Below are 21272 nucleotides of genomic sequence, written 5' to 3' on the forward strand. Positions count from 1 at the left end.
TCACTAACCTCTCGAAGCTTTTGTTCAAGGTTTGGATTCTTTACTTTGGCTCGCAGGGTCGCTTCGGCACCACTCATCGATTCTGACGGAATTGTCTTGTCCTCAAAATTTACAAATATCGTGTGACGAGATCGTCTTTGCCTGGCTAGAATATCAAAGAATAAGGAAGAAAATAAATCAAGAATTGGATACAGGAAGAAAGATAATCGTTACCATTTTCTTTTTTTATCATTAGTACTTCTATTATCAGCAGCAACAGTAGCAGCAGTCCTGCCATCATCAGCAGCAGCATTAATATAATCATCATCATCATCAACACTACTACTAAACTCATTAATTTCATCATTAACATCACTATCATCAACCTCATGAGAACCACTATAATCATCATCATCATTAACAGCACTATTATCATCATTACCACTATTATAATTATCATTAGTACCACTCTAACTATTTATCACTCCTCATAGCTTTCAGCGGTGCTCCAGCAAGGCCACAGTCAAAAATGACTAAAACAAGTAAAGAGTATATAAAATAAATATTAATTCTTATATGAGCGCATTGTCCCTAAGTTGTTACTGGAACCTTCTAAGGATGAATCGGTCTGCAGTGCAGCACGGAACGAAAATGGAAATAATGTGAAATACAAAAGTGCATGAAAAGACAAAAGAAAACTGTCTCAATCGAACAAGTAAAATATCAGAAAATAAAAATAATTAAAAATTCAAGGGAATTAATGAAACTACAAAATGTTAAGAGTTGCGAACCTTGGAACGGTTGACCTATTTGCTGAAACGAAACAAATTTTATTGTTTCGTTTCAGCAGATATAAATTTTCCTATCCATTTCTGTGATCGTTTGACTTACCAAAATTAGTGCCGCCTGATTGGCCCCCGTGCCAATGGGACGTAAAAAGCACCGTTTGAGCGTGGACGATGCCAGTGCCGCCTGATTGTCCCCCGTGCCGGTGGCACGTAAAAAGCACCGTTTGAGCGTGGACGATGCCAGTGCCGCCTGATTGGCCCCCGTGCCGAAGGCACGTAAAAGGCACCCACTACACTCCCAGAGTGTTTGGCGTTACCAAAGGCATCCAGCTGTAGAAACATAGCCAGATCAGACTGAAGCCTGGTGCAGTCCTCAGTCAAACCGTCCAACCCATGCCAGCATGGAAAGCTCCTCTCAAATCATCTCTACCTTAAAAAACACGACACCTGAACAATGTAGTCATATATATGTCATACTTTTTTATTAAAGCTAAAAATAAATTTTTAAAAAAGCCTATTACTCTACCTCCAGTATTCGAGTCCTATTTTTTCCACCTTGTTCTGCATTTATGCGCTTACTCATGTATATATATATGTGTTTGTATATATATATATATATATATATATATATATATATATATATATTATATATATATATATATAAGTAGAATGGTTGTTTATAGTTTCCGGTCGAACCTAATTAAGTTGGTGTTCTGGCCAGGACCAGCCCATCTTTTGTAACATAATACTGTATTGTCCAAGATGGTAGGATACGATTTGAGGGAAAACTGGCTGTTATTTCTGCAACACACATGGCCTTGGGTTTACATTAATAATCATTATTATTACAAACAAACAAGGAAGCCACTGAATAATCTAGTTTTTAGACATTATGGCAACAAATGTGCATGTGCTACACAGGAATGCATTGATGATGCACACATTCTCAGACAAAATCCCCTCCCTCGCTGCCTAGCTTTCTTCCCCCCACCCCTTGCACATCTCCGTTTCCCTTCCCTCACTCACCTGCCAATCTGCATAAAAATTTTTCCCGATTCCTTCTCTCCCTCACTCACATGTTTAATTTTCTATTCCATCACTCTCGGAGTGGTTGGCGTTAGGAAGGGCACCCAGCTGTAGAAACACTGCCAGATAAGACTGGAGCCTGGTGCAGCCTTCTGGCTTCCCAGACCCCGGTCGAACCGTCCAACCCATGCTAGCACGGAAAACGGACGTTAAACGATGATGATGATGATGATGATCACCATACCCATCAATTTCCTTAAAGCCCATCATATGCTATCCTTGCTAACTAAATTACAAACCAACATCACAAAGGGGACACTCAGATGGCATGTGTACCCCTGCCACTCTTATATTCTTGCCTTTTTAACTCCCTTCACCCTTACAAGTACTTCTTCCTCCTCAATCCCTCTCCCTCTCTTCCCCCACTTTTACCTATCTCCACTTCATCTCTCACAGTGTCTCTCTCTTTCTCCAGTCCCCTCTATCACATATCGTTTCTCTCCCTCTCTCTTTTTCTCTCACTCCTACAAAATCACAATCACCTTTCTTCACCAATCTTTATTCCACATGTTCCACATTATTCTGCCTTTGTATCCCATATTCTCTCTCTCTCTCTCTCTCTCTCTCAGATGCCCTTCATTCTCATTTCCCTTCCATCTCCTTAACCTCATCTCTCTAATTGCTTCTTATCTTACACAAACCCCACCTCCCTCTCCTTTATCATTCGGTGATTTTCAACTGTATCTTTAGCATTAAAGGCTAACATCGAAAAGCTTACATGAACATGGATTCTCCAAGCTGCAGAGAAGACAACTCATCTAAGGAAGCAACACTACAAGTAAATACTTGAACAGCTCAGGGAGCTGCCCAGACAAGAGATAGACTTCATAAGCTTTAGTGAAGACAACTTGTTTAGAAATAGGGTGGAAACACAAGCAGACTTATAGAGAAGGTAAACTTTGTGTGTAGCAGATGCACAGAAATAGTTATCAATCAGAGAACCAATGAAAAAATTCTTTCTACTGAGTTGGAGGTTTCATAAGAGTATTTAATAGCTTTGTGGCAGAAACGTTAGCACGCCGGGCAAAATGCTTAGCGGTATTTCGTCTGCCGCTACGTTCTGAGTTCAAATTCCGCCGAGGTCGACTTTGCCTTTCATCCTTTCAGGGTCGATTAAATAAGTACCAGTTACGTACTGGGGATCGATGTAATCGACTTAATCCGTTTGTCTGTCCTTGTTTGTTCTCTCTATATTTAGCCCCTTTGGCAACAGTTTCTAGCGACGCAAGAGATTAGGTTCGTGGTCGTATTGTTAAATATGACCGGGTGTCAAATTTCAGGGAGATAACTCTACCTCATCCAGTCAATCAAAAAAAAAATATTGATTGATAGCTTAGGCACAAGACCAAGTATTCGGCTGAGAAAAGGGCGAAACTGATTATAGTGACCCCAGAAGGATGAAAAGCAAAACCACCTGCTTCATCTGGAATTGAAACTCAATGCCTAAGGCTTTTTGTCCTATCATTCACTTCTGCAAAATTACCACAAGGTAGCTAACTCTTACGAGTCCAATCAAAAATATCTGGGGGGGAGAGGGTACAGGGGTGGTTGTTTATAGATCCCAGAAGTACTTGAAAAACAAAATCGCCAGGATTTGAACTTTGAATGTAAAGGGGTTATAACTGATTACTACAAAGCATTAAGAAGGTCGCTCTACTACGTCTGCCACCCACAATATAATGAGACAGTCTCTAAACAATCACTTGGATTGGTCAGGAAAATAAGGGCAGCACTCATGGCCCTTCATTTTTTTCAGAGCCTCAAAGACTAGGTGAACAAAGGAAACGAATTATCCCCGAACCACAGATCTCGCCAAAGTGCTTGCAACAAACAGAAAAAGGCATCAGGTAGTGATGCTAAACTAGGCAGCAGAATACATCTACCAGCCCTGCATCCAGAACGTAATGTGCTATGGTAAGAAGCTTGCTGCCCAACCACATGGTTCTGGGTTCAGTCCCACAGCACGGCACTCTGGGCAAGTGTCTTCTACTATAGGTTTGGGTAGACCAGAGCCTTGTGAATAGATGGAAACTGAAAGAAGCCCATCATGTATATATATATGTCAGTGTATTTCTTTGTATCTGTGTTAGTCTCACCACCACCACTTGACAACCAGTGTTGGTGTGTTTACATCCCCATAACTTAGCAGTTTGGCAAGAGAGACGAATAGAATAAGTACCAGGCTTTAAAAAAAATAAGAAGTGGGGCTGATTAATTCGACTAAAAATTACATAGATATATGATGATGATGATGATGATGATTACAACAATCAAGAGTTCTAAGAAGACCTTAAAATCTATAAAATTTAATACTAAATACAACGGAGTGGTTTTACATCATCACCTGACCCTTGGGGTACTTTTAGCAGAGTTCACTCTCATCATCCTCATCATCATTCAATGTCTGTTTTCCATACTGGCATGGATTGGACGCCAGGCGAAATGCTTAGCCGTATTTCGTCTACCGTTACGTTCTGGGTTCAAATTCCGCCGAGGTCGACTTTGCCTTTCATCCTTTTGGGGTCAATAAATTAAGTACCAGTTACGCACTGGGTCGATTACATCGACTTAATACCTATGTCTGTCCTTGTTTGTCCCCTCTGTGTTTAGCCCCTCGTGGGCAATAAAGAAATAGGTTTCACAGGAGCTGGCAAGCCAGAGAGCTGCCCCAGGCTCCGATTGTTTGTTTGAAATGCCGTTTCCTAACTCCAAGGTGTACTGGGTGCTTTTTACATGACACCAGCACCAGGGATTTTTTTACTGTGATAAAGAGAAAAAAGACTATTTACCTGTGCCAATTAGATGACTCGGACGTTGATCTTGGGGATTGACAAAGCCTGAACGATGTTGCATCTCGGATCTGTAGAGGTACTCCATGGGTGTATCCATACGGGAGAATATAATAGGTGGCAGGAATAGAGGGACGTCGACTTTAAGCCAGTCTTTGACATCTTCTGGTGACTTGACGACCAATTTGTCGAATATGCTGCTAAATGTCTTTGCTTCGTTCTCACCAGTCGAATGTGATATCATTGGTAAATACTGAAAGTCTACCATACCTGAAAAAAATGTTTAATATTTCAACCAGTCAAAACAGCCAGCCTTATGCATATATACATATGTACATAGGTTTCTATTCCATTAAGATAAGATCAACAAAATAAGCACTCTGTCCAGTGAGAGATAAAAAGCATTATAAAGATAAAGACTAATAGTAGTTTCTTGCTGTAAAAACACATGGCTAGACAGGGTTTTATAATGTGCCCTGCATCTTCAAGTTCTGAGAAACAACTAGTAGCTCTTATCTTTATATTCATCATCATCATCATCGTTTAACGTAGCATGGGTTGGACTAATTAATGCGAGCTCACCAGGATTTGTACATGAAATGATATATGTATGTATATATATATATATATATAGTTATATTTTTCTTACAAAGGATATAGACTGCACAGAAGTGCTCAAGTCGAGCCTGAGACGTTAGACAAATATAATAACTGGAATGGAGAAAGTTCGAATCAACAATGAACACATACGGATTTGATTAAGATAAAAATTGTCCAAAAACATATTGATATATTAAAAATACATATAAAATATAAAAATACATGAATATTAAAAATATATATGGACATATAAATATATGAATATACAGACACAAACAGCGCCGCCCCAACTGGCCTCGTACTGGTGGCATGAAAAAAGCACCATCCGATCGTGGCCGTTTGCCAGCCTCGTCTGGCACGTAAAAAGCACCCACTACACTCACAGAGTGGTTGGTGCTAGGAAGGGCATCCAGCTGTAGAAACACTGCCAGATCAGACTGGAGCCTGGTGCAAGCCTTCTCGCTTCCCAGACCCCAGTTGAACTGTCCAACCCATGCTAGCATGGAAAGCGGACGCTGAACGATGATGATGATGATGATAATACATACATATCACCATCATCATCATTGATCACCTTTGATCATTGATCTATTGGATCGAGATTGAACAACTAAGAATGAATCCTACCTTGGAATCTGAAAGTTACTTTGACAATCCCCAAGATCTCCACTTTGTGCTCGTAGTCATAGCTACCATCTAGCTTCTTCCTTTTCCGCCGTTTAAACCGAAACAATAAGTTGTTGGTGTTGCTGCTATCCCCATAGGAACTTTTACAATAAGGGTCAGCAGGTCTCCAGCGAAGTTCCAATCTTTGGTTAGAATCAACATATCTCTAAAAGTGAAAGAAATCAATTTTGTTTTATATTTTATTAAGACCCATGGCCATTTCTAACCACATTTCTAACGATAAACACTTTTGTGATTCAACTACTTTTGCAAATAATCAAGAATTTGAAGAAATTTAGTCAAATGAATAATTAAAAATTTCTCTAATAACATTTTGGTTGACTTGCAGCTATAAAAGACAACCCTTGTCCAAAATACCATTCAGTGAGGTCAAACCTGGAACCATTTGGTTGCTCAGCAAATTTCTTAAATCCCACTCCAAAGCTTCTAAGAATCTCTCTCTCTCTCTCTCACACACACACACACAAACCTGGGACCAAGAATTAAACAAAATGAAAACATATTAAACAAAAATTCCTTTAATCCTTACAACACCATGAGCTCTGCTATTCAGTAGCCCACGCTACTAAAGATAGCAACCAAAGTATTCCTCGAATCACATCCTTTCTACTATCATAAAAAGGAAAGGAAGAACACAGTGTTTAATGATGTTATATACACCTTTGATGTAACTTATATGTCATCAAGTATAGTAATAGATATAAGATATAAGTCATAAGTATTACTACATTTTTAGCATTTATTGAGTGAAATAAAACTCTTCTATTGGTTTGTTTACATAATGTTCCTATAAAGAAACAGAATGGTCACGGTAGGAAAGATTTTGTTCATGGGTTTGTGGGTTCGATCAAGGTCGAAACAACAACACGAGTAAATTTTGTTAGGAATAAGAATGCAGAAATAAAAGAGGGGGGAAGGAAAACAGATATAGGCATTAATTAAATTAACCAGAATGGCCAAATAGAAAGGAAGGGGGTAAAAAGGGGCCACCGACCTTATTTATTTCTTCCAGGCCGCCCAATGTCTCCATGGCTCTTGAAACATTCTTGATAATGCCAGGGTATTCGATGCAGACAACTTTGCGAGTCAATTTATCTGTGTTTATAGGAACAGATTCGTTTGGTAAATTACCGAAACAATCGGACAAACTACTCATTCTATAACTTTTTTCCATCTTTTTTGGTGTCTGAAATGACAAACTTTTAAATATGAGAATCAATTAGTGATTAGTAATGAAGGGATTGGTTTGGGTGAGTTCAATCATGGGATAAAAGAGGAAAAAAACATTCAAAACACAGAAAATTTTTGCGATGTTATCAAATAAAATTCACCGCCATTGCAGCCGGTCGTATTCTTGTTCGTTTTCTGTTTTTCCGAGAATGATATAACCAATATAATTATGGTATTATTTACGTATTTGTTTGTTTACCAACTATTAGTTTCATGTAGTGAAAATGATAAATAAAAACTATCGAAATGTATTGATTAAGCCAAATATTTTGAAAATACGTTATTTTCATTTCCAACATATATATATATTCATTGTATCAATATATTTGGAATAATTATATTCGTAAAAACAACTCTTTAATTCCGTCTTTATTCTCTTATTCCGTTATTCCTTTATTTACTTATTCTTTCACAATATTTTCTGCTGTTTTTTAATATTTGATACATAAAACTTAATGACATTTTAAAAAGAAATTTGATATCAAATTTTATTTCTAAATGAAGCGAAATAACTTTCATGTAGTGAAAATAATAAATGAAAACTATCGAAATGAATTGATTAAGCCAATACTATATATCAATATATTTGGAATAATTGTATTCGTAAAATAACTCCTTAATTCCTTCTTTATTCTCTTATTCTCTTATTCCTTTATTTACTTATTTTTTCACTGATGCGATATTCACAATATTTTGTTTTTTAATATTTGGTACATAAACTTAATAGGACAGGATGGTCACGGCTGGAACGCCTTTGATCAGAGGTCTACAGATTCAGAGATGCCTTTGGGTTACACACTAATATTGTGCGTGTGTACATGCGCGCGGTTTAGTCAGTGCTTCAAACAATAATACCGTGCGGTATTTACTTCCTCCCTTTAAAACACAAGTTGATTTCTTTTTCTTTTTCTTTTTTTGCTAAGTATTGGGCTCGATGTAATCAGAAAAGTCTGTGCTCCAGCATGGCCACAGTCAAATGACCGAAAGCAGAAAACAACGAATAAACGCGGATAATTGAGTTTCTTTAGTTCGCTTGAGGTCTTCGTGAAATATTGGTGGTAAAGAAATTACCTCCGTTAAATATAACTGTGACCTCTCGCAGTGTTTCCGAACATGTCGGAATCGAAAGAACTGGATAAAGATAAAGAGAAGAAAACAGCAGAGGATGATGAAGCGAAGAAGTATAATTATAGTTTTCATGATTTACCTCTTTCTTCGTATCACTAATGTTTATTTAGTCTCATTAAACAGCTTCCGTTTTCTTGTTTAGCACCTGCTAAACCATATACAGACTGACATACTAAGGTGCTCCAACTATAAACCCCTCGTTTTTGATTTTAGGGGCACCTTGCACTACGTTACCCTGTTTCGTTCCCTTTTTAAAGACGGTAGAATATACTTTAAGGGTTATGTGGCTGATATTTTGAGCAAGCTCATAATCTACTTTATATGTTGTAGAAAGTATACCAACTCCTTAATTAGCTAGAAATTTACCTCTGCTCTTCAGGTTAGCTCGGATCCAGCAGTTGTTTATTCGAAGGCTTTCCAGCCATAACCATCCCATCTTTTTAGCGGCACCTAGGAAAGTCTGTATCACCATTTTTTAAGGCAGTTGTGTGTGATTTAGTTGTTATTTTCCACACATCGAACAATCAGGTACTACTTGAGAAGAGTGGTCCCGGTGCGCGTAGTCGTGACTAGTCGATCCTACAACGACTACCTAGCAAAGTAAATAAAACACAAAATAAATAATTTTTTTACACAAAGTTAATAAAACACAAAGTAAATAATTTTCCTAAACAAAGGCGCAAGAGTGGCTGTTAGGTAAGTAGCTTGTTTACCAACCACATGGTTCTGGGTTCAGTCCCACTGCGTGGCACCTCGGGCAAGTGTCTTCTACTATAGCCTCGGTCGACCAAAGCCTTGTGAGAGGATTTGGTAGATGGAAACTGAAAGAAGCCCGTCGTATATATGTATATATATGTGTTTGTGCTTGTCCCCCTAGCATTGCTTGACAACCGATGCTGGTGTGTTTATGTCCCCGTTACTTATCGGTTCGGCAAAAGAGACCGATAGAATAAATACTGGGCTTACAATGAATAAGTCCCTTGTTGAGTTGCTCGACTAAAGGTGGTGCTCCAGCATGGCCGCAGTCAAATGACTGAAACAAGTAAAAGAGTAAAGTAAATAAAATACAAAAACACAAACTAAGGATCGACTAGTCACGACTAGCTAGCGCGCGCACCGGGACCACTCATCTCAAATAGTACAGAACAATCATGTAGATCAGAAATAGCACGTCCAAAGCACCATCCGAACATGGCCGATGCCAGTGTCACCTGACTAGCTCCCATGCCCGTGGCATGTGAAAATCACACTTTACACTCGAGGAGTGGTTGGCATTAGGAAGAGCATCCAGCTGTAGAAACTTGCCGGGTCAGATTGGAGCCTGGTGCAGCTTGCCAGTCCCCAGTCAAACCGTCCAACCCATGCCAGCATGGAAAACGGACGTTAACTGATGATGATGATAAATATATATATATATGCATTTGCTATTTGTGTCTGTGTTTGTCCTTCCGACCATCGCTTCACAACCGGTGTTCATATGTTTACGTCCCCGTCACCTAGCAGTTCAGCAAAGAGAAACTGATAGAATAAGTACTAAGTTTACAAAGAATAAGTGCTGAGGTTGATTTGTTCGACAAAGGGCAGTGCTCCAGCATGGCCACAGTCAAATGACTGAAACTAGTAAAAGAATAAAAGAGAAAAAACTACAATGATAGATTTCCCTTCAATAACAGGTATCCCCATACTCTCTTTACCTGTTTCAGTCATTGACTGTGGCCATGCTGGAGCACCTTATCATAGCCAACGGAGTGCCAGCCACTCTTAATGTCATGCATCATCATCATCATCATCGTTTAACGTCCGCTTTCCATGCTAGCATGGGTTGGACGATTTTGACTGAGGACTGGCGAACCAGACGGCCGCACCAGGCTCCAATCTTGATCTGGCAGAGTTTCTACAGCTGGATGCCCTTCCTAATGCCAACCACTCCGAGAGTGTAGTGGGTGCTTTTTACGTACCACTGGCACAAGGGTCAGTCAAGTGGTACTGGCAATGACCTCCCTCAAATCTTTTTACAGGTGCCGGTAAGGCGACGTTGGTAACGATCACACTCGAATGGTGTCCTTTTACGTGCCACCAGCATGGAGCCAGTTGGCTGATCTGGCAATGATCACGCTTGGATGGTGCTCTTGGCACCCTACTAGCATCGGCACAAGTGCCAGCAAGGCGACGCTGGTAATGATCACACTTGAATGGTGCCCTTTTCTGTGTCACTGGCACGGAAGCCAGTTAGCCGGTTATATATATATCCATAGGATCGCGGTTTTGATTCCCAGACCGGGTGTTGTGAGTGTTTATTGAGCGAAAACACCTAAAGCTCCATGAGGCTCTGGCACAACTTTCTCTCTTTCTTCTGTTGGCCTGCTCGCTTAGCCAGCGGGGTGGCTTCATTTGAAGGCTAAAACAATGCGAAGCGCATTGTGACCAGCAATGTGTAACAACATCTGATAGCCTGGTCGATCACGGTGATATATATATGTATATATACATGTTAATTTAAACAGAGTGTATCATAACCTCCACCATGTATTGAGTACTTTTTCTTACACTATTTTACCATTTTATTTTGCATTAGGAAAGAACTGGAAGAACAGATTCGGAAGCGGGTTGCGTCGGAAGAGAGAGCTTTCCGTATTGTAATGAAGCTTGTTGAAGAAACCGTTACCTTTGAGCAACTGAAAGACATGGTGCGTTGCTAAAGTTGTTCTGGTTTACTCTTTTGTTCTTTTACATGTTTCGGTCATTTGAACGCCACTTTGAATTGAAGGAATCAACCTCAGTACTTATTTTTTAAGCCTGGGGGTCAATGTAATCAACTTATTTCATCCCCTGAAATTGCTGGCCTTGCACCAAAATTTGAAACCATTATTATTAAGGCAGCGAGCTGGCAGAACCGTTAGTACGCCGGGCGAAATGCTTACCGGTATTTCGTCTGCCGCTACGTTCTGAGTTCAAATTCCGCCGAGGTTGACTTTGCCTTTCATCCTTTCGGGGTCGATTAAATAAGTACCAGTTATGCATTGGGGTCAATATAATCGACTTAATCCGTTTGTCCCTTCTGTGTTTAGCCCCTTGTGTGTAGTAAAGAAATAGGTATTTCGTCTGTCACTACGTTGTGAGTTCAGTTTCCGCCGAGGTCGAATTTGCCTTTTATCCTTTTGTGGTCAATTAAATAAGTACCAGTGAAACACTGGGGTCAATGTAATCGACTCATCAGCTCTCCTAAAATGGCTGTCCATGTGGCAAAATTTGAATCCATTATTATTATTATTATTATTATTATTATTAAGGCATTGTGCTGGCAGAATTGTTAGCATGCCGGGCGAAATGCTTAGAGTATTTCATCTGTCTCTACATTCAATGTATATGATAACACTTCCAATCAGTTAAGAGCAGAAACCACGAGAGCCACTGCCTGGTACTATTATTATTTTTTTTTTTCCAAGGCTCACTTCGTTATGCCTAACCATTACCATGACATTTGTGAAGAACGAGCAATTGTGAAACTTTGTGCTTATCCCATTTGTGCGAATAATCTGCCGAATGTAAGTAAATATTTTCATATCACTGTCTGTTCTATGTATGCATGTCTGTGCATGCATGCGCACGTGTGTGTGTGTGAGAGAGAGAGAGAGAGAGATATGCTGTTGATTTTGTTGATCAAAAGAGTTCTTGTTGTAATCATCCACTATTTTCTTGCCTTCCTTTTCCTAAAAGACAGTGATTTGATTTGAGGAGATTTGGCTGCTATTTCTAGTATGTTGCTGACTACACAGATGGCTGGGTGTACTGGATAACTCATCAGATTTGGATGATTATGGCTGAAAGGTTCATCAGAGAAAGCCACAGGTGTTAAAAATTCTGAGATGGAAATAACCTGGAAGTGAAGCTTTTCGTGAAACGAGACACAAAATATTGGGTTGTCTGGAAAGTTCATGCCGATTTTTAAAGGAAAGAAAAAGGTCAATAAATACTTGCCATTACATTTTTAATCAACCAAATATGAACCATTTTGTTGCACAATGCATCTCTATCTTTCCTTTAACTTGAAAATACCCTCTTCTCAGAATTGAGGTGGTTTCATGGCAAAGAATTCATCAAGGTATCTTTTTACGTCATCCAAGGAATTGAAATTTTTACCATTAAGACTATTCTGCAGAGACCTGAATAAGTGGAAATCCGAAGGAGCAATATCTGGTGAATATGGAGGGTGGGGTAACACATCCCAGCCGAGCTGCAGCAATTTTTGTCTGGTTCCCAAAGCATCAAGTGCCGAAAATGAACTTTTTTATCCTCCATTTTAAAGGGTTACAGAATGAACACAGGTTATAGGAACATAAACCTTCTTCCATGAAAAGATAGCTTAAACTGTGCTCTAAATGGAAGTGTAGTCAAATCCTATTTTATGGACTCAGCCATGTTCTAAAATAAGTCAAAAAGTAAGCTACTATAAATCAGCACAAACTTTCCAGTCAACCCAATACTGCTAAGCAGGCCCTCCTAAAGAAATTTCATGAAGTAGAACAAGTGTCTAATAAAGAAGTATGACCTGGGCTGTGGTAAATAGGAAACTGCTTCTGAAGCAACTGAGATTTCTTGGTCATATTATGAGAGGGCCTGGAGAATTTAGTAATGACCAGAATGATTGAAGTTGTCCCTTATATTTCAGTAAGAAACTTAGAAATATAACATATCTATGTAATATTTTTTATTGCAGACAAAGCCTAAAAAATATCACATATCAACCAAAACCAATAAAGTCTACGACATTTCTGAACGTAAGGTAAGAAACTTATTGTACCCATTTTTTTTTTATTTATGAGTAAAAAAAAAATAATAAGATCTGAGGTTGATCTGCTCAACTAAAACCCTTCGAGGCAGTGCTCCAGAATGGCTGCACTGCAATGATTCAAACAAATAAAAAATAACGTATATATTTGCCAGCTCTGTCTGGCACCTGTGCCGGTGGCATGTAAAAAGCACCCACTACACTCACGGAGTGGTTGGCGTTAGGAAGAGCATCTAGCCATAGAAACACTGCCAGATCTGACTGGGCCTGACGAAGCCTTCCAGCTTCACAGACCCCAGTTGAACCGTCCAACCCATGCTAGCCTAGAAAACGGACGCTAAATGATGATGATTTCTTTTTTTGTTTTGTTTATAATGTTTAATTTCTTTTCGTTTTGTATTCGTCTTTCTTTCTTTCCAATTTGTCAGATTTTCTGCAGCAATCGCTGTTTCAAGCATTCAAAAATCTTTGAGAAACAGATTCTGACATCCCCTTTGTGGTTTCGTCCCAAAGAAAAGCCTGCTGATTTCCGTGTTCCAGATACAGAAAATGACAAGTAAGTATGTACTCACCAGTTACACAAGTTTTAAGGAACCAACAGTGGAATCCCTTACATCAGATGATTTCAGTCACAGTGTTGCAGCATGCTTGTGTGCCATGTATGCTATACACATATGGCACACATTTTTGAAGCAAGTTAGAAAATGCAAGCATATTCAGAAAACTTTAGCATTTTTAACCCTTTCGATACCAACCCAGCTGAAACTGCCTCTGGCTCTGTAGTACAAGTATCTTGTTTTCAAAAGTTCTGAATTAAAATCTTCCACCAAACCTTAGTCACAATTTATGTTCCTAACACTAGCTTAATGATAACTAAATTATTTTACTAAATTCTTTGTTATATTTAAAATTAATTGAAAGAAACACAGAGTATTTCACCAGAAATATGGTAACAAAAGGGTTAAAAAATATAATAGAGAAACAATTCTTAACCCTTTGGATACCAACCTGGCTGAAACTGCGTCTGGCTCTATAGTACAAGTGTCTTGTTTTCAAAAGTTTTGAATTAAAATCTTCCACCAAACCTTAGTCACAATTTATGTTCCTAACACTAGCTTAGTGATAATTAAGTTGTTTTACTAAATTCTTTGTTATATTTTAAATTAATTGAAAGAAACTCAGAGCATCTGAACAGAAATGTAGTAACAGAAAGGTTAAGACACAAGTGTGACCATGTGGTAAAAAGTTTGCTTCCCAACCACATGGTTTCAGGTTCACTCACATTGCATGGTTCACCTACAGTAGGGGAGAGTAGGGGATGACTGAGTACAGAAAAGGAGGAACGGATAACAACAGAATTGTAATAATGATATAGTGAGCAAGGAGGAGAATGAGAGAAGATGTGAGAAAGAGAAAGAGATGATGTGTTGCTGCGTAGGTTGCAAGAGTATGAGGGGGAGGCAGGCGTAGAGCATTGGAAAAATGAGAGATGTATGATGGAGGAGAAGGGGAAATAATCTAGTGACTCAGATAAGTGACCAATGTAAAATGTTGGTGGAGAGGATACCATTAAGTGAGAGTGAAGGTCAGATAACAACTGAATGGTTTTAAGTAGCGAGAATGATAAGTGGTATCCAGGAAAAGCTGGCAGAGTATGCGTTCTGTTCACAGTTAATTATAGCCACAGAATATTGCAGTTGGAGAGATGGAAGATGATGGGAATGTCTTGAAAAAATTGGATGGGATGTTCAGTTGTGCATATATACACATTGTGCTTTCAGAATCTGTTTCACAGAGATGGCGGTCTCTTCAGGAATCACATATTGCCATTCATTTCAGTCCTTTGTTATCTCCTTCATGAGATTCAAGGTCCTGAGATCAGCCCCATGTCTTCTTGGCCTGGGTCTCCCACCATCCACATTTAACAATTGGCTCTTCTTTATACAGCTCTCCTCATCTATACTCTTTTTTTACATGTCCATTCCAGTGCAGTCTTCTTTCTTGCACACTACATCGAAATTCTTCTTATGCTCAGTTTTCCTTTCGGCACATTTGTTCTTTGTCATTCATACATATTTACATTGCACAGGATGGTTGAACACCTCTCTCTCTCTCTCTCTCTCTCATTCCTCCTACTTCCTCACCACAGCCATAACCCACCTCTACTACATTCATTAAACCTAATGTTTCCTTTTAAATTTGAAAGCGAAACTATTAAAGTGAAAGTATCTGACATTACAATAGAGAGATGTTTTTGTTTCACTTTTAACACGTAATACTGAAATAGTGGAGAAGATATGATATTGCCGTGGACTTGCCCTAGGCAAAAAGTTCAAAATTCTTTTTGCCGATGACACTCCCGGACCCTAAGTAAGGCATGTGTAAAATTTGAATGAAATTGGTTGTGTAGTTCTCAAGTTTTAGGGATTCACACAGACAGACACACACACACACACACACACATTCTCAGTTTTATATATATATATAGATATACTTTTTTTTTTTTTTTCAGGGGCTGGATTGGATATGAAGTCATTAGTAAAAAAAGTAACTTAAATAAACTTAATATCTCTGATGAGGATACCATAATTGATGCTGAAGAGGAAGAGGACAGCAGAGGTGTTGTGTCGATCTTGGAACAGCAGGACTGGTTAGATGAGCTCCATGACAATCTCTATAGACCTCAGCCAAACGTTTCAAAACTCTCAACTAAAGATTCTGACATTGATGAAGATCCACTTCAACATGTAAATTCCGAAGATGGTTCCGATGGGGATCTCTTACAATCTGAAGGATCAGATGAAGAAAACGGTTCTTCTACAGATAAAAAAATTCTAGTGCGACTTCAAGGTAATCTCCCTGAATTAGGAAATTTTTGTTCAGATGAAACTGATTCTGATGATGACAGGCCTTCAGTGACTTTAGTGACTACTTCGAGAAAAAAAAAGACGAAAGTGCCAATGAAAGGGAAAAGTAGCCAGCCGCATCTGTCGTCTGCATCTGAGGTTTCTAACAATAAAACGAAATCTACTGGAGCGCATTCTCAAATAAATCAGTTACAAATTTTGCTTGATAAACAGAAAAACAAACTGTCACAGTTTGTAAACCCTGTTTCATTAGTTCACAATGAACCAGAATCACAGAGAACTGACAAGGAAGGAAACTACACGTGCAGGCACCACTCTTCGGGTTCTCAGACATCAGGCACAGTATCTTCTTGCTCAAATTCTTCGCCTTCAACTAAAGACAATTCCAAAAGTAGCAATGTCAGTAATGCAAATCATCAACGGCCACGAGATAAAATAATCAATTTTATCCACTCTTGGATTACCCCAAAATCCCTTTGCTTCTTAGGTTTATCAAGCCCTGAAGAACAACCTGACCCCTCAAATGATTCTGCTTCAAAAGAATCCTCAGACTTTTCAAAACTCTGTGAAAGAGTTGCTATCCAAGGTCAAGATTTCGAATGCCTGCTTGATGATCATGTTCCTGGGAAAGATATTCTTCCTAAGAAGTCATTACCATCTTATGAAAATCTTCAGAAAGAAACAGAAAATTATTCCTTTAAAGTCAAAGAATATTTTAAACCAGCACCAAAGAAAAAGGTTTGATATTTACTTATGTTTTATTTTTGGCAATTTTTGACACATCTGATTCAAGACAAGACCCCTAATATTTTCCATGATTAGTGGCTAAAAATCTCGAAATTCTTCTTTCAGATCGATGAGACTGAATCAAATCTGGTGCTGCCAAATGTTGATTCTTATTCTCAAGTAACCCTTAGAAGATCTATTTTCTTGCAACAACTTAGCAAAAGGTAAGCAGATATTCTTAGTATCTTGTTACTATTCTTGTTTGCTCTCTGTCAGACGGAAACTGAAAGAAGCCCGTCGTGTATATCTATATATATATATATATATATATATATATATATGTGTGTGTGTGTGTGTATATGTTTGTGTGTCTGTGTTTGTCCTCCAACATCACTTGACAACTGATGCTGGTGTGTTTATGTCCCCGTAACTTAGCGGTTTCAGCAAAAGAGCCCGATAGAATAAGTACTAGGCTTACAAAGAATAAGTCCTAGGGTCGATTTCTTCGACTAAAGGCGGTGCTCCAGCATGGCCACAGTCAAATAACTGAAACAAGTAAAAGAGAACAAATGAATAACAAATTTGGATTCAGCGTCAAAAATTACATCTGTATGATACATTGAAAAATTTTTTTAAAGGTGAAAAAGCATTTGAGTGAGGTCGTTGCCAGTGCCACTGGACTGGCTCCTGTGCGGGTGGCATATGAAAAACATCATTTGAGCATAGCCGTTGCCTGTACTGCCTGACTGGCCCCCGTACCGGTGGCACATAAAAGCATCCAGTACACTCTCGATGTGGTTGGCATTAGGAAGAGCATCCAGTTGTAGAAACTCTGCCAGATCAAGATTGGAGCCTGGTGCAGCCATCTGGTTCTCCAGCCCTCAGTCAAATCGTCCAACCCATGCTAGCATGGAAAGCGGACGTTAAACAATGATGATGATGATGGTGATGGTGATGATGATGATGATGATTGTAAACAGTGATGAAAACCATAAAAATCCAACAATGGATTTACAGATTACACTTTACTGCAAAGGAATGCATTTGCACTCAAAACTCATGACACACGTGTGTTCTGCCTTACATTAGTTGAAAATGTTTGCAATAGAATGTGATTTGAGGAAAATTTGGTTGCTATTTTTAGCAGGTGAAAGTGGTTCTATCATTGACTCAAAGGAAACAATGCTCTCTAGTGTATCACCGGTGATATGGCAAGGCTTCTGAAATCTTGATTGGATAAGTCCACCTGGTAGAAATAGGTAGCATGGATAACGCCTAGAAGCAGCCGGGATGTAGTGTAACACACAAGTGCTTTCTTAGCATCTAATGCCAATTCAGGTCCAGCCACAAGCATTGCTTGGACATTTATTTTCATGGTGTTAGGTAGGAAAATGGGATTGTGCCGGCACCCTCTTAGCCACTCTGAGACTGAGCTTTTATCCTCCAAACCTTCCAAGAATGTGCCTATATTCTTTACAGACCCTTTGCGAATGTGTATCCTTACACTTTACAACCCTCTGAAACTATGTCCAAGACCTTCACCATCCCCTTCAAGAATGTACCCATGAACTTCACGGTCCTTCCAAAGCAGTGCCCTTAGCTTTCACTGGCCTTCTGAGTTGTCCATTGAACTTCTTTATCACACACTATGCCCGCACCTATTGTGAAATATTTTTCATCTATTTTTGGCTCTTGTGCATTACAGAATTGATGGCCTTATCGGTGATATGGACCTCTTGATTGGAGAATTGTCAACAGATATCAAGGATTTTGTACATACATTCAGGTAAAGAGATGTCAAGTTTATTCCTTTCCATTCTTCCTCTTGTTTTTTGTTTATTCCCTTTTACTATCTCCTTTCTAATTTCTACTCCCTTTTCTTTTCCATTATTTGTATTGTTTAGCCTCCAGATTAGCTCAGATCAAGCTAATCTGTTTTAGAGTTGTTTTGAACAGTACTTTTCAAAGTGAGATCCATGAAAAAAACTCTGTGTTCTTTGGAATAAACCATCTTTTAAAGAAAATATAATTAATATTGGCCTGCTCGCTTAGCCAGTGGGATGGCGTCATTCGAAGGCTAAAACAATGCGAACGCATTGTGACCAGCGATGTGTAACAACATCTGATGGTCTGGTCGGTCACGTGATAATTAATATTAGAATTATTACATTTCTAAATATCTCAGAGAGATTTATGCAGTAGTGGTACGATAGAGTGGTTGTATACTGTCAACTTAATGTGACAGTCCCATGAAGGGAATTACACTACTGCTATTTAGCCCTAGGAAGCAGCAACACTTCCTGTCGGCCTTGACACATTTACTGTGTCCTTATGTTTACAAGGGGCAGCAGACTGATGATGAGCAAAGACTCAGAAAGTAGTCTCTGGATGCAGGCTTGGCTGGGTGGAGGTGCTTGTCTCCAATAAAACCAGAACATTATGTTTTATTTCACAGCTTTAACATCAAATGACTACAGTAATTTTCTTTTCTTTTTGCAGTTTAGTGAATACAAACATTGTCCTGAAGACAAAAGAATGGGATGTTGCTGCTATTTTCATTATTATTTTGTAAGTATTTCATCTTTCTGACGAAAACAAGAGACAATAATAACAATACATTTTAGTATCTGTATTGCTGAAGCAGTACAGATGATAATATTGATAATGATAATCCTTTCCACTATAGGCACAAAACCTGAAATTTGTGGGGGAGAGGGCTAAGTCAATTACATTGACCCCCAGTATACAACTGGTACTTATTATTTGATCAACCCGAAACAAATGAAAGGCAAAGTTGGCCTCAGCAGAATTACAACTCTGAACATAAAAACAGACAAAATGCCACTTTTTACCTGGCATGCTAACAATTCTGCCAATAGCAGTAGCAGTAGTAATAGTAGTAGTAGTAGTAGTAGTAGTAGTAGTAGTAGTAGTAGTAATAATAATGATAATTCTGTTTTATTGGCCACAAGGGCTAATATAAATCAAAAACATGTAAGGACAACACAGGACGATAAAACAAAGGGTTTTGCAAAAAAAGGGTCCATGTAAACAAGAATATTGAAACAAGTAAAAACTCCTAATAGGAGGAGGCTCTTTGAAGGTGATTACTCGTGGAAAACCCCATAAAAGCACAGGTGCCTGGTTAACAGGGCAAGGGCCCTTTCTCCTTTTATACTCTTTTTTACAGGTGTAATCTCAGAATTGGTCCATCCATACTGGCCATTTTTCTGACATCCACCCCACCTTTCAACAAATTTGCTAGAAGAGAACACTTCCCTCTCTACCCTCACCTTCCTTTTCAAGTGGAACTTGAAAAAGTTGATGAGGCCTTAGCCAAAGAGGAAAGTGTCTGACTTTAGCCCTTTCAAACGGGTCCACCATACCACCTCTTTCGCTACAGCCACCAGACGAATGAAAATTGCCTGCCCTTCCCAGTTAAAGGAGGAGGAGTAATTATAATGATAATAATAATAATAATAATAGTTCCGTCTATTTTTGGCACAAGGCCAGAAATTTTAGGAAGTGGAGAATGGTTGATTACATCCATCCCCAGTACTCGATTGGTACTTTATTTTATCAATCCTAAACAGATGAAAGGCTAAGTTTCATCCTGGCAGGATTTGAAACTCTTGTTTCTGCTCCCATTACCCCACCAGTCTTGAAGCTCCCGAAAAGATCAAATGCACTGCCCTTCTCTCACAGACTTAGCCAAAAACATTTTTTTTTAAACAAGACTCATGGTAACTTTAACTTAGTGTGAACATAAGTATTGTTTATACTACCAATCAAAAATTGCATTCTTCTGTCATACATCACTCTCTCTCTCTCTCAATTTCTGTTTTCTTTTCTATCTTAAGGTTGTCCAAGAAAACAGCCAAACTTGAAACCAAACTACAGAAACCAAATATTCAAAAAAAATTCAACAACATTTTGCAGAAATTTGATTTGTCCTTACTCGAAGCTCAAACACTCGTGGCTGAGAAACTGTTGGTGCTATGATGCCTCTCTCTGTACAAAATGTAATATTTATGACCATTCCAGAAATGGGAACATTTGTGACTGAAATATTCAATTTTATGATGGATCACTGCATACAAAATTGTTAATTGCTTTGATTACCGTTACAGTGAATTAATAAACTGTATTCAATCGGAAGGAAGTTTGTTGTTTAATTTGCTTCATCCAACAGAAATGATTACAGAATATTCTGTAAACATGTGTGTATGTTTGTGTGCCTGTGTTTGTCCCCCCAACATCGCTTGACAACCGATGCTGGTGTGTTTACATCCCCCATGACTTTCGGAAACATTTTTTCACGCTCAGAGTTGCTGAAGCATGGAATAAACTGCCTGCGTCAGTTGTTGACTGCCATGACACTGCATCCTTTAAGGCCCTCATGCTTACCGAAATCCGCCAAAACTACATCTGATTATAAATACACTTTAGATGAGTTGTAGTGCACCTGAGCACTGTACACAATTATTATTATTATTATTATTATTATTATAACCTAGCAGTTCAGCAAAAGAGACCGATAGAATAAGTACTAGGCTTACAAAGAATAAGTCCTGGGTTCGGTTTGCTCGACTAAAGGTGGTGT

General features: G+C 38.8%; 2 protein-coding genes across 3 annotated transcripts in view; one reads left to right on the forward strand and one right to left on the reverse strand.

The window, feature by feature from the left end:
- The window catches only part of LOC115223034 (general transcription factor 3C polypeptide 5), a 70904-nt gene extending 63524 nt beyond the window's left edge, over positions 1-7380 (reverse strand). The window contains exons 1-5 of one of the 2 annotated variants that reach the window (XM_036511823.1): positions 7261-7380; positions 6924-7115; positions 5870-6074; positions 4643-4912; positions 9-145 (exon numbers count right to left, since the gene is read on the reverse strand). In XM_036511823.1, the coding sequence (XP_036367716.1) occupies positions 9-145; positions 4643-4912; positions 5870-6074; positions 6924-7115; positions 7261-7266 (810 nt within the window). In that variant the 5' untranslated portion in view covers positions 7267-7380. The remainder of the gene's footprint in view (positions 1-8; positions 146-4642; positions 4913-5869; positions 6075-6923; positions 7116-7260) is intronic. The other variant, XM_029793464.2, reaches the window with a different exon arrangement.
- Positions 7381-7956: 576 nt separating this feature from the next.
- Positions 7957-20827, forward strand: LOC115222898 (putative RNA polymerase II subunit B1 CTD phosphatase RPAP2). Its single transcript, XM_029793284.2, has 10 exons — positions 7957-8340; positions 10863-10974; positions 11734-11832; positions 13005-13070; positions 13505-13632; positions 15589-16681; positions 16796-16893; positions 18375-18455; positions 19169-19237; positions 20530-20827. Exons 1-10 carry the CDS (start codon positions 8273-8275, stop codon positions 20669-20671), a joined length of 1956 nt encoding a protein of 651 aa, XP_029649144.1. The 5' UTR covers positions 7957-8272; the 3' UTR covers positions 20672-20827.
- The last annotated feature ends 445 nt before the right edge of the window (positions 20828-21272 follow it).

The sequence above is a fragment of the Octopus sinensis genome, linkage group LG21 (assembly GCF_006345805.1).
Source record: "Octopus sinensis linkage group LG21, ASM634580v1, whole genome shotgun sequence".
NCBI lineage: Eukaryota > Metazoa > Mollusca > Cephalopoda > Octopoda > Octopodidae > Octopus > Octopus sinensis.